Source organism: Saccopteryx leptura, chromosome 2 (assembly GCF_036850995.1).
Source record: "Saccopteryx leptura isolate mSacLep1 chromosome 2, mSacLep1_pri_phased_curated, whole genome shotgun sequence".
NCBI classification, from domain to species: domain Eukaryota; kingdom Metazoa; phylum Chordata; class Mammalia; order Chiroptera; family Emballonuridae; genus Saccopteryx; species Saccopteryx leptura.
This window is the reverse complement of record NC_089504.1, coordinates 133,835,937-133,848,157: the sequence shown is the minus strand read 5'-3', so window position 1 is coordinate 133,848,157 and position 12,221 is coordinate 133,835,937. Positions and strand designations below refer to the sequence as shown.

Below are 12,221 nucleotides of genomic sequence, written 5' to 3'. Positions count from 1 at the left end.
GTGCTGTGTACCCAGATGTGGTCCATAGCAGGCAATGCACAGTTTTGATTCCCCAATCCCTGTTTATACATCCATCCAGGGAGCCCAGAGTCATTCTGGTTGAATCTAGGCCTCCAATGCCAACACACTCCCATCCCAGGAGGCGTCTCAGTCCTTCCACATCTGGTATCCTGGATTCTGGGGGTGACTCCCCTGATGATGCGAGAGGGACCTCGAGGAAGCCAAGGCAGCCCGCCAGACTTGAAGCTCGCGGTTTCAGCCACACAGATGGAGACCGTGAGCGGCCCCATCCCTCTCTCCCGGCACCACCACGGCTCCCAAAGCAGAAGGCTTCTGGGAATGGGGGGGGGGGGGGCGGGGGCTCTGCCCGAAAACCTGGGAATGCTCTTGGTGACTTAGAGGTCTGAACAATTGGGTGCTAGCCCGGCTTCTCTAGCCTTTGTCGCCTGCCTCTGAACACAAACCCCCCATTTCAGCCCCTGGCTCCCATCCTGTTTCGAGCCCATGTGCCTTTTGTCCTTTAAGCTTGGCTCACAATGTCCCTCTGCCGGTGCTGTCCTCACTCTCAATTCTACTTTTCCAGGCCCCACCATTTCTTCCCAGCCCAGCCAGTCTTCACTCTTCCCGGGACCCAGCCCAGCACCCCCTGGATTTCAACCACGTTGACAGTCCTGTGCCCTAGAAGCACCGTGTGGGCAGGGGCCATGTCTGAGTTAAGTGCCAAGGACAAGGACTTGGTTTTGTTTATTGCTTCTTATCACGACACCTAGAACAGTACCTAGCATTTGATAGGCACCCAATAAACACTGGTTGAATCAATGAATCAAGTCTCTGTAACCCCCAAAAGCCTAGGAAGATGCCCTGGCACAGAGATGGGGTTCATTAATGTTTGCTTCTTTTATCTTTTTCTAATTTCTGTATCTAATTTTTAGAAAATTACACATCTAGGAAGACTAAATAATTATAGGTGGTGAAGTTAATGTTTCTTAAATGAATAGATGATCACATTAATCAGTTTTCCTCTCATTTGGCCCTCATCACATATTGCGATCTGCAGGCAGTTCCTCACCGGAGCAGCAGCGGGAAATCCACTCCCCTCCTCGCCCGGTGCAGCCTGACGGGGGGCACGAGAGGTGAGAGAACCAGGGAGAGGACGCCTTCCCCTCCCAGCCCACCTGCAAGGCCTGCCGCACCCACTTTGCAGGGCCAGCATGAGGACTGACAGCGCCAACCATTGAGAACGTGAGCCTGATGTGAGGCAGGGGCCTGAGTATAAATATTAGCTTCCTACTTGCCTTCCTGTTTCACTGCATCTGGCAAGGACAAGAAGAGCATCCTGCCTTTCCTCTTCCTGTCGTGCTTCCTAGCCCTGGGGCCAACCTGCACCCAGAGATGCCTCCTATCTCCACTACTCACCATTTTCCATGACACCCCAATGCACCCTCTCCCTAGAACTGCAACCTCCTGACCCTGGCTACTCCGCCAACTACCCTGCCGACCACGGCTCAGCTCCTCGCCCTCCTCATGTCCTTCCATCCTCATCTTCCACTTCCCAACACAGTCTCCCTGAGGACTAGTGCTTACCTGTGCCAGGGAGACTGGGGCGGTGGGCACCCGGGGTCACCTGGGTCCCATCTGTAGAGAGAAGAGAGATGAGTGGAGGGGCTGTAGGGAGGGGGCGGGCAGGGGAGACAGAGGGCCAAGCCAGGCAGGCTCCTGCCACGCCGGGAGCCCCCTGTCCAGCTCCGGTGCTCCAAAACTTGGCACTCCACCGAAAGCTCACCAAAGTGAGAAAATTCCACCCCATTCCTTCCCTCAAATCCCTGTGCTGGATGAGAGCAACCCTCAGCTCCCTCTCCCTCATCCAACCCACTAAGCGACTCAGACATCTCACCCTGCGGAAGCTCAGCCCAGAGCAAGAACCTGAGGAGGCCCAGTTCACCCAGCACTGCCCCCAGCTCTCCCAGTGTGCTCAGACACTCTCTTCCCTGGGCCCAGGGCTGGGAGGCGAGGTGGGGCTAGACGTGGGACAGCATGGCTGGCGAGACCATGGTGACCGTGCTAAAGGTGCCAGGAGAGAGGGAGAGAAGCAGGTCCTCCAGAAGGGGCGCTGAGCCCACACAGAGTCTCCACAGCAGGGGAGGGACCAGAGCCCAGCCTGCAGGTCAAGTCAGAGCTGGTGGGAGCTGTGAGTGCTGGGTCTGGAGCGCACAGCCCAAGGACCTCCCAGCAGGGACACCTTTCCTCCCACTGCCCGACTTTGTGTCCTGAAGCCTGCCCCCCCCACCCCCAGAAGAAAACTGCTCAGCCTCTCTTGAATAGTTTGAAATAGGACTATTTCCTTCTGGGAATGGCCACCTGACCAGTCTCCTAACCCCAGCCCAGCCCCCCAGCCCATTCATAACCCATGAAACCCTAGGGAGGGCCAGAGCATGTCAGCAGCAGAGAGACCCTCCAGAGTGTAGACACTGGATGGGGTGCGGGAAGACAGAGGTGAGTCCTGAGGCCACCTGTCCAAGACGGACCCTTTCCCTCCTGCTGTCCCAGCTCAGGGTAAGGAGACAGGAGGCCAGGACATTGGAAAGCCATCTAAAGGGGCATTTAGTGAACACACAGAAGCCTTTTTCAGACCAAAGAAGTATTTTCTGAAGGACAACTAGTGAGTGCTGCTCTTCTGGGTCTGTGTGTAAGGGGCAGCCCCAGTTCCTCTTCCAGGGCTGAAAAGGAGAACTCCCTGCAGGCAGGCGCTGCTGGGGGAGGGGCAACTCCAGCACAGGCTCCCACCAACTGCCTTTGAACACCAGGACCCCATACTGTAAATCAGTGGTCCCCAACCTTTTTTGGGCCACGGACTGGTTTAATGTCAGAAAATATTTTCACGGACCAGCCTTTAGGGTGGGACGGATAAATGTATCACATGACCGAGACAAGCGTCAAGAGTGAGTCTTAGACGGATGTAACAGAGGGAATCTGGTCATTTTTAAAAAATAAAACATTGTTCAGACTTAAATACAAATAAAACGGAAATAATGTAAGTTATTTATTCTTCTTTGCGGACCGGTACCAAATGACCTACGGATTGGTACCGGTTCGTGTCCCAGGGGTTGGAGACCACTGCTTTAAATGACAGTGTTCAGTATGGAAATGCCACTCTACCTAATCAAACTCTACCCATCTTTTGAAGTACAGCCCAGGCCTATGTCCTCATGAAGTTCACCCTGACCTGTCTTGGCTTCCCAGAGCACCCATTCTGCATCCACCACCTGGACACTCATTAGTTACGGTCTCTGGAGTGTCAGTTGTAAGACGTACCCATCTACACTTAACACCTTGCTGGGCACACAGCAGACTCTGTTAGAAACTAGTGACTCTAACACAACGGCTCTCTGCCTAGGATCTGGCTTGAATATTTCTCAAGGTTTGTGAGTCCAAGGAACACTGGTGTGAGAGGCAGCCTCCCCACCCCAGGACATGGTGGCACCTATCCCAGGCTCTCTTAGGACCTCCTCTTTCTTCTGCAGGCTCTCTTAGGACCTGGTCCCTCAAGAGAATTTTCTGAACCAGGCTCCTGGGTAGACTCTCAGAGGCCGTATCAGGCCTCGAGTCTCTGCTTCCAGGTAATTCTCTCCGACCTGCCTCAGTCCTTGCCTGAGGGCTGGTTAGCAGCATGCACACTTGGGAACAGAGCCTAGTTCTCTGCGCCTCACTCCCCTGGTAACCACATATTCCGGACACCATGCACACTGTCTGGATAGGAAAAAAACTAATGGCCTTGAACTCTGTAGGTTTGCTACCTGGTCCCAAAGGGATGTTTTGGATGCTGAGTGATGATCTAAATTCTGTTCAGAAAAGCTGCATGCATATGCGCGTGCACACGTGTGTGTGTGTGTGTGTGTGTGTGTGTGTGTGTGTGTGCGCGTGTGCACGCATGTGTGTCTGTGTTGCCAACAGAGACTGCTTCCAAAGTAATTCCTGGAAAAAGCTCTACTTCTTCCCTAACTCCCTGGCTCCCTGTTAACAATCTTTTGAGTTCAGAAAAGACCAGAGCAGTAACAGTAAGACCTGAGGAGCCGCTCTCCTGTGTCTCAGAGGGAGGAACGGCATCGCAAGGCACCCAGTCAGTGGCTGCACTGAAACCAGAAAGTGAACATCCTGCATCCCGGGCTTGAGGATAAAGTTAGGGACCCCTCTTTTCCTGGGCCCCCCTCAGAACACTGTTTCCATTAATTTGAGGTCAAACTGAAATAAGATCAGGAGGGGCTGGACCGGAGCGTCTGAGAATGCTTCACAGCGCTGGACCCTTCCCCACACATCTCCTGGCCAGGGTGAAGACCTCTCCTTTTCGGAATCCTGGCTTCCCCCTTTTCTGCCATTTTCACAAACAACTGCAGTCAGGCCAAAGAGGCAGTTTACTTGGTACTGAGGCACTGGGCTACCAAGTCACCTCCCCAAACCAGAATACCTGCTCTTTTCCAGAACCAAAGAGTCCTAGAAATGTTGCTCCAGTGGGTCCACCTCAGGCCTCAGCAATCTCCAGAGCAGACACACAGGCCACTCTTCTATCCCCTGGGCACCTGCATGCACTGGTCTCCCCTCCTACCTTGTTGCCTTGGGCCATTACCTGCCCAGAAGAAACCTGAGCCCTGACTGACCATCTGCTCTCCCACGTGTGGCAGGCCCTTTGTCAGGGAGAGGGCTTCCCAAGAGCACTGCCACCCAGAAGCCTCCTCCCAACACCTCCAAAGTCTTTTTGAGGCTGTTCCACCTGCTCGGTCCCCTGACGAGTTAAAAGGAGGAGCAGGAAGACCCAGGCCCCAGCAGCCAGAGAGAAGCCGGCAGCAGCAGGAGGCCAAGTGCTCGGTTCAGGGCTGACCCCTTTCACACCCCACATTGCAACTCTGGTTTTGTTTCCCTGACACAGGTGGGGCAAAACTTGACTCCGTATTGGGCTGGCAGAGAAGAGGAAAGCTGGGGATAAAATGGCTTCAGGAAGATCTAAAAATAAACAAACACAAGAAGGAACATGGTTGCCAGGCTTCTCTGACACAAAGTATGGGCCGAGCACGGAGAAGCTCTTCTTGAGTGCACCCGGGGCACAGAATCTGAGAACTCTGGGAAATGACAGGGCTTTAGCGATTGTGCAGGCCAAGCTCTCCCTTCACAGCAGAGGGAAGAGACAGGGAACGGGGCTAGGTCACAGTCACCTGGCAGGTCACTGGTACAGCCAGGCCAGACCAGACCGAGGCAGGGGAAGCCCAAAAAGTAGATCCCAAACACAGGTACTAAGTATAGTACTTCCACATGAGGTCACTCATCTGAGGGTTAGAGAGATGGAAATAGGAATGAAACCTGGTTCTCACTTTCAAGGAGTTTAAAATAAAGCTCACCTTTTTTTTTTTTAATTAAAAAGTATACTACGCCCTGGCCGGTTGGCTCAGCGGTAGAGCGTCGGCCTAGCGTGCGGAGGACCCGGGTTCGATTCCCGGCCAGGGCACACAGGAGAAGCGCCCATTTGCTTCTCCACCCCTCCGCCGCACTTTCCTCTCTGTCTCTCTCTTCCCCTCCCGCAGCCAAGGCTCCACTGGAGCAAAGATGGCCCGGGCGCTGGGGATGGCTCTGTGGCCTCTGCCTCAGGCGCTAGAGTGGCTCTGGTCGCAATATGGCGACGCCCAGGATGGGCAGAGCATCGCCCCCTGGTGGGCAGAGCATCGCCCCATGGTGGGCGTGCCGGGTAGATCCCGGTCGGGCGCATGCGGGAGTCTGTCTGACTGTCTCTCCCCGTTTCCAGCTTCAGAAAAATGAAAAAAAAAAAAAAGTATACTACTTACAGATACTAAAAATAACTTAAAGAGCCTTAAAAAGTACAAAACAAAGTTTCTCACTCATTCAACTCCCTTGAACTTCCCTAGAATCAACCCTTTTTAAGTTTCTGTGTCCCCCTTCCAGAAATCCTCTTACTCATTTTCTTGGAACTAAGCCGCTTATTGCTCAAATTTATCCAGTGCCCAGGGGGCTGCAGACTGGCTGGAAACTCCTGCCACGTGAAGTGATGGAAGTGAGGGTCCACAGAGTGGAGGATATTAGCTTTGAGGTCCGATGGACCTGGGTTCACACTCTGACTCTCCCCATGACCAGGAGGGAGAGCCAGGGACACAATGTGACCTGGTGAAGCCCAGCAGCTGCTGTAATAAGAGGACAGACTGTGTGCTTGGGAGCAGCCTCTGAGATTAGCAAGGCTATGTGTCAAGCGCCTCGCATGTGGTAGTGCTGCCTTAATTGCTGATCAATACTGCTTGCCCCTGAACTTGTCTGCGGCCTCCTTTCCGGCATAAGCATTTCATCCTCTCTTCCTCTACCACAGTCCATTGTCTCCCAGAAGCAGCAGCCTCCCACCTCATCTCTTATACCGTGTCTCCCAACTACAATCTCATCCCTTTCTCTTCCATTTGAACTTTTTTTGTTTCACAGAGACAGAGAGAGAGTCAGAGAGAGGGATAGATAGGGACAGACAGACAGGAACGGAGAGAGATGAGAAGCATCAATCATCAGTTTTTTATTGCGACACCTTAGTTGTTCATTGATTGTTTTCTCATAGTGCCTTGACGGTGGGGCCACAGCAGACCAAGTAACCCCTTGCTCGCGACCTTGGGTCCAAGCTGGTGAGCTTCGCTCAAACCAGATGAGCCCGCGCTCAAGCTGGCAACCTCGGGGTCTCAAACCTAGGTCCTCTGCATCCCAGCCTGACACTCTATCCACTGCGCCACCGCCTGGTCAGGCTTCCATCTGAACTTTTGTAAACACTATTTTACTATGACTGAGGAGTTGTTCTAAGTGCCTTACATGTGCTAATTCATCTAACCCTCATGACAAACCAATGAGGTGGTTACTGTTTTTATCCCCATTAACTAGATCAGTAGATCAAGGCCCAGCAGTATCAAATAACTTGTTGAAGTCAAATAACCTGGAAGTGGCAGAGCTGGGACACAAGCCAGGCAATTCTCAACCAACACACTCCACTGCCCCTCCCCAGCACTTTCACTCCACAAGGGACAGTGGGGAGAGGGCAAAGGCAGGACCTCGCTGGGCACAGGGAAAGAAAAAAAAATCACAGAGCCCCACAGAGAGTGGTCTGAGCGGTAAACCCCTGCTGCAGGCTGGGGTAGAAACTACCTGAGCTCAGGTGAAGGCAATCCTGAAGAATAGCTTCTACACAGCGACTAACTGTTGCCTTCCCAGATTCCATGCAATGATTTCAGGCTGCATGTGGGAACATGGGGCTGGCGACAAGCTGGGGAAAGGGAGTCTTGGAGGAGCATCATTTCATTTTTTCCTGCTCTGAGGTGCTCTGCCATATCCCTTCTCTAGAAGCTTCCAAGTCCCTCCGAGGATCTCTCATTAACATCCCAACGCCTGGTCCACAGTGCAGGCAGAGGCTGGGCTCCCAGGTGAGCGGCCTGGGACATGGGCTTGCCACCCGCCAGTCCAAGGCGAGGAAGCGAGGGGACGAGGCTCCGCAGCTGTGCGCCAGCAGGCGGGATGTGAGAGCCACAAAGCTGGCCCTCCCGCCTTCGCAGCAAGCTTGCCCCTTTCCCCACGCGCTGGGGCCGGTGGCAGCTATTTTTAGCTCTTGACACCTGGGTATTTTGCAGCCGCAGGATGTCCGGTTTGGAGTCTCTTTCTGGGAATCCCACATGCGGCTGTTGTAAACAGCCCCACGCAGTGGTGGCCAAGCTGGAAGCCGTGCCCCCCCCCCCCACCCCTTTCTGCTGTTTAAGATGAATCAAACAGGAAGCAGACATAACCATGGCAGCAGCAGCTTGAGCTCTCCGGGGGTGGGAAAAGCGTCCTCCCTGGCTCCTTGCCCCCGCCCCAGGTCCTCTATTCCACTCCTCTCCGCATGGATGGAGACCCCTGGACCCTAAGGGAGGGAGCTGGGCCGTTCTGTGAGCAGCTCTCGGTTCTTAGGACCAGCTCTCCCTGGAAAGCCTCACTGTCCTCTGGCAAAGAAAAACGGGGTTTCCTCGGAGCCCTGCCCTCCTCCAGGGCCTCTCCTCTTGGCCCCACCACTCAATCCTTCTTCCTTCTCTTTGTGAAGGTATGAGGGGAAGAGCAGGGCTACTTGCTCAGGGGGGCAGCATCCACTTCCGGTCACCCACAGCCTTCTTACCCCCAGTCCCAGCCCCCTGGTCCAGACTGCCTCAGGATTTCTCAGGTCCTGAAAGCACTCTAAAATTAAAGTTCCCACTTAACTCTCAGTTCCCCGCTGCAGTAGCTCCAATCCCTGAAATAGGAAGTTCACCATGATGTCTAACCACCATCTTTCCTATCTTAACCAAAACATTCTGAGCAGTCAAGATGCAGGCCCCATCTGTAATACAGGAAGAACTGAGGTTCTGTCAGCTTCTGCCTTTGTCTCTCCCACCCCTACCACCCCACCAGGTGCCCCGCTTACACCAGCTGCTCCCTCTTAACATCAGTCCCAGACAGTGTTTCTCAAGGGCCCGTGCTTGCCCCAACAGGAAGCATGGTCACCGCCCCGGGGCTGTCTCTCAGAGCCTTTCCTTCTGCCCTCAGAGGTCTCATATTCATCCCCTTCTCCTCCTTGCTGTTCCCTCAGCTTCTGGGCCCTCCTTGGCCAGAACCTCTCTGCCTCCTGCCTGCCTCTCGCTGTTGCACACAAGCCAGGGGATGGGCCTCCCTCAGCTCCTCTCGCCTGTGTCATCCATGAGGCCACTCAGCCACTCCAGAGACTTGCCAGGAAAAGTTATATTAATAATTAGCATGCTATAATTATTAATATTAGTATAATCAACAACCATGTAGTGACTGTGTGCTGGTTACTAAACTAGGCATCTCTCTTGTACTGTCTCATCTGGTCCTCATAGCAACCCTATTAAGGTAGATACTCTTACCATTCTCATTTCACAAAGGAGGCAACTGAGGCTCAGAGAGGTTAAGAAAACTGCCAAGGTGACAAAGATGGCAAGAAGGGCTTTGGGACTCCAGAACCTGAGCTCACAATCACTACATTAGTGTGTACAACTAGTTCCACCCACCCCCGCCAAGGGGGCCACAGGGCCAGGCTGGGGCCCAGCACCTGAAGGCCTGGGGGTGATTCCCAGAGCCAGCATGTTCCCATAATCCTCTATCCGAAAACATGCACAACAAAAATGAAAACAGAATCTTCTCTGCCTGTGTCCCTCACATGTTTTTTTTGTCTCCAGGAGGCACTTCCCAACCCCATCTTCACTTCCTTTTTCATCTTACATTTTCCCTGCTTTTTAAATGTATATGTTACCATTTTATTGTTTCCTGTATGCTGCTGCCAGCAGGGTATAACTAACCAACCAAACCTCCCAGGTTTGCAGGGGAGAATCAAACTGTGTGAAAGCACTCTGGAAACTGTCAGGCCTATATAAATGCAGGTTGCCTAACCACAGCAAGTCACCTGTCACAGTGAGCAAATTCCTTTGGGAGGACCTAGGGACTAAGAACATAGCCAAAAGGCCATTGGCACCCTTAGAGCTGGGTTAGGGGAAGGCAGAGACCACTGTGGGGATCCTGACTTGCTCCATGGCCTAGGAGCATCATGGGTATGAGTCTGTGAATAGCAACAAGCTATTGATGAATGCTGGCACTAACAGGGAAGCCACATTAATATTAATGACAGTAAATACCCCCAAGATCCTTATCCGACTTAGGCCTTGGTATCCCCCTCATTTTCCCTGTTATTTTTGGCAGATGGCCAAGGTCTGTAGGGCAGATTTTCCAGGTAACACGATTACCTTTTGTGGCCAGGGCTGCCCTTAAGACTTGGTGAACCAGGCCTTTCCAGAGCACAGATGCAGCCAGGATGCTGACCCAGCCTTTGGGGAGCACAGCACCAGCTGCCTGCTCCTGGGTGGTAATCTGGACAAACCAGTGTGAAGGACAATTTCTGGCCAACTGGGAATTTGATGAAATAAAACTTGACCTTAGGGGAAGGGGAAGGGCACCGACTGAGGGGACAGCACACACACTCTGATCGCATTTGGTGAAAAGTCCAGTGTAAAAAGGCAGGCAGGAAAGGGAAGGTGTTCACTGAGGTGTCATGGCAGTGACCTCTGACAGCTGGGATTGTGGTATTTTTTAGTTTTTAATTTTGCTTGTCTGTGTTGTCTGATTATCTATAATGCACACAAACTGCCTCTATAACAGTAAGAACAGAATATATATGTATACGCACACACGTATAAACAGACAGTGGCAAAGCCAATGGGTTGTAGAGTCAAGATGTGACCTCTGGTTCCCAGAGACCTAGACCACAGCTTTCACTGACTCTACGTATTGAATTCTTGGACCCCATATCTTTTGAGGTTCTGCACGATCTACAACCCAGCGTCTTCTGCCTCTCCTGAACCTCACAGAGGACCTAGCACAGGGCTGGGCACAAAGTCAGGACTTACTCAGTGAATGCCTGTAGGCTGAATAATGATCATTTCCTGAGAGAAATGCCTTCTGCCTCTTCCAGAGCTGCTGTGCTGGGAATACTCACTACTGACATCACTGACCTTCCCGTCCCTCTGCCTCATGCTACTCTTAAGAGCTTCCAGGGAGGGGCTAACATAAAGGTCACCCCAGCAGATGTTGGCAAGGGACGCCACATCGGGGACATCTGGGGCAGTCCCGTCCCAGACCCTCCCCAGTGCCAGCTGGATGGGAGACCTTCAGGCCCTCTGGCGTCACTGGGGGAGGCTGGGGGCAGTGAAGTGAAAGAGAGGAGTCCACCCTGTGACTTCTGGCTCCAGACGCCTGCTGTTCCAGGCCCTTATGGGTGGAGGAATCTGGAACAGTGAATTTGGCCTGTTTTTTTTTTTCTGTGAACTGGGGCTGGGCCCAGTTTCTGTTCTTCATGTCTTCAGCATTCCCTATCCCTGACCTTCAAAAATATGAAAAATAACATTAATAATAATGACAAATATTCTGTGTACACTGACTTCATACCAGGCACAGTACTAATGTTACTTACTTTGACCTTAATAGCAACTCCACAAGGCTGAAACTACTATTATTTTCATAGTACAGATAGAGAAACTGAGGCAGAGAACCACGTGCCCAAGGTTACACTTCGCTGTTCTCAGGAGAAAGGACACTGCAAAACATCATCCCTGCCCTCCTCGGTGTCCTTACAGGAAGGCCCTCCTGCCAAGCTCTCAATGGGCACAGCAGACCTAAGGTGATAATTAATGCCTGTTGGGTACTTTAGAAGCCACCAAATGCTCACACATGGATGTGAGAAAATCCCCACTTGAAAAATTAGGAAACTAAGACTTAGAGCCCTTGGCAACCTCACACAAGGTCCCACAGCCATTCAGCTGGACTCAAACCCAGGTCTTTGGCCTCAGAATGGCACATTTCTTCCCCTGTTTCTCACCCCACCCCCCGCACCCCAGCCCAATCCTCAAGATGGCCTGCAGGCCTGGAAGGAAGACGCACACCCTCCAGTTCCCCAGAGATGAAGCCTGTGCTCAGCCCCTTGCGCCAGGGCTGAGGTGCCAGCATCTCCTCAGCGGCTCCACAGTGACTCACTCCTGGGACCTAGGGGAAACACAGCCCTGTGCTGTGGGCAAACACTGCCTGCCACCCGCCCCACCTCCAACTCCCCGCCTCCACATTTGCTAACTGAAACCCGGCTGCTGCTATTTTTAACCCTCCAGCTCCCCCTTGCCTGGGGCTCCCCGCCTTCACCCTACCCCCACCCCCTGCCCCAACTGGGTGCCACCAGCCTGTCATTCTGAGAGCAGTTCCACAACCTGAACGCCCCATAGGGCGCAGCGGATGCCCGTGCAGGTTTGTGGGGCAAGCAAAACAAGCCAGTTTCAGCCCAGTCGCTGAATTCCCCCACCCCGGGCTCTTTCCGACCCTGTGGCTCCCAGCCTGCCCTGTTTTTCCCTGCCATCCTGGGACCTGGGGGAGGAAGGAATGGCACTTTGAGGGCTGGGGGTGACTGCAGAGCCAGAGCTGGGCTCCCAGGAATGGGCTCTAGGGAGCTGAGCTAGACTCCTGAAGGAGACTAGGGTGTCCAGTGCACTGGCTAGCTCTGAAGGCCCAAGGTCTCCAACCACCAGGGTTTCCAATCCCTGCAGGCCACAGGAGGAAAAAAGGAAGTGGCCTGGAGACAGGGTGGGGATGGTGAGATTAGCCAGGGCCCTACGCATTAGAAGAAGTCACCTCCCCACCAT

At 53.2% G+C, this 12,221-nt stretch overlaps 1 protein-coding gene across 4 annotated transcripts in view; it reads right to left on the bottom strand.

Moving 5' to 3' along the window:
- Positions 1–12,221, bottom strand: part of HDAC7 (histone deacetylase 7) — a 37,379-nt gene that overhangs the window by 19,546 nt on the left and 5,612 nt on the right. For 3 of the 4 annotated variants that reach the window (XM_066368849.1, XM_066368851.1, XM_066368853.1), the window contains exon 2: positions 1,585–1,635. The exons of the other annotated variant lie outside the window; for it this stretch is intronic. In XM_066368849.1, coding sequence (XP_066224946.1) covers positions 1,585–1,635 — 51 coding nt within the window. The remainder of the gene's footprint in view (positions 1–1,584; positions 1,636–12,221) is intronic. 4 annotated transcript variants of the gene reach the window in all.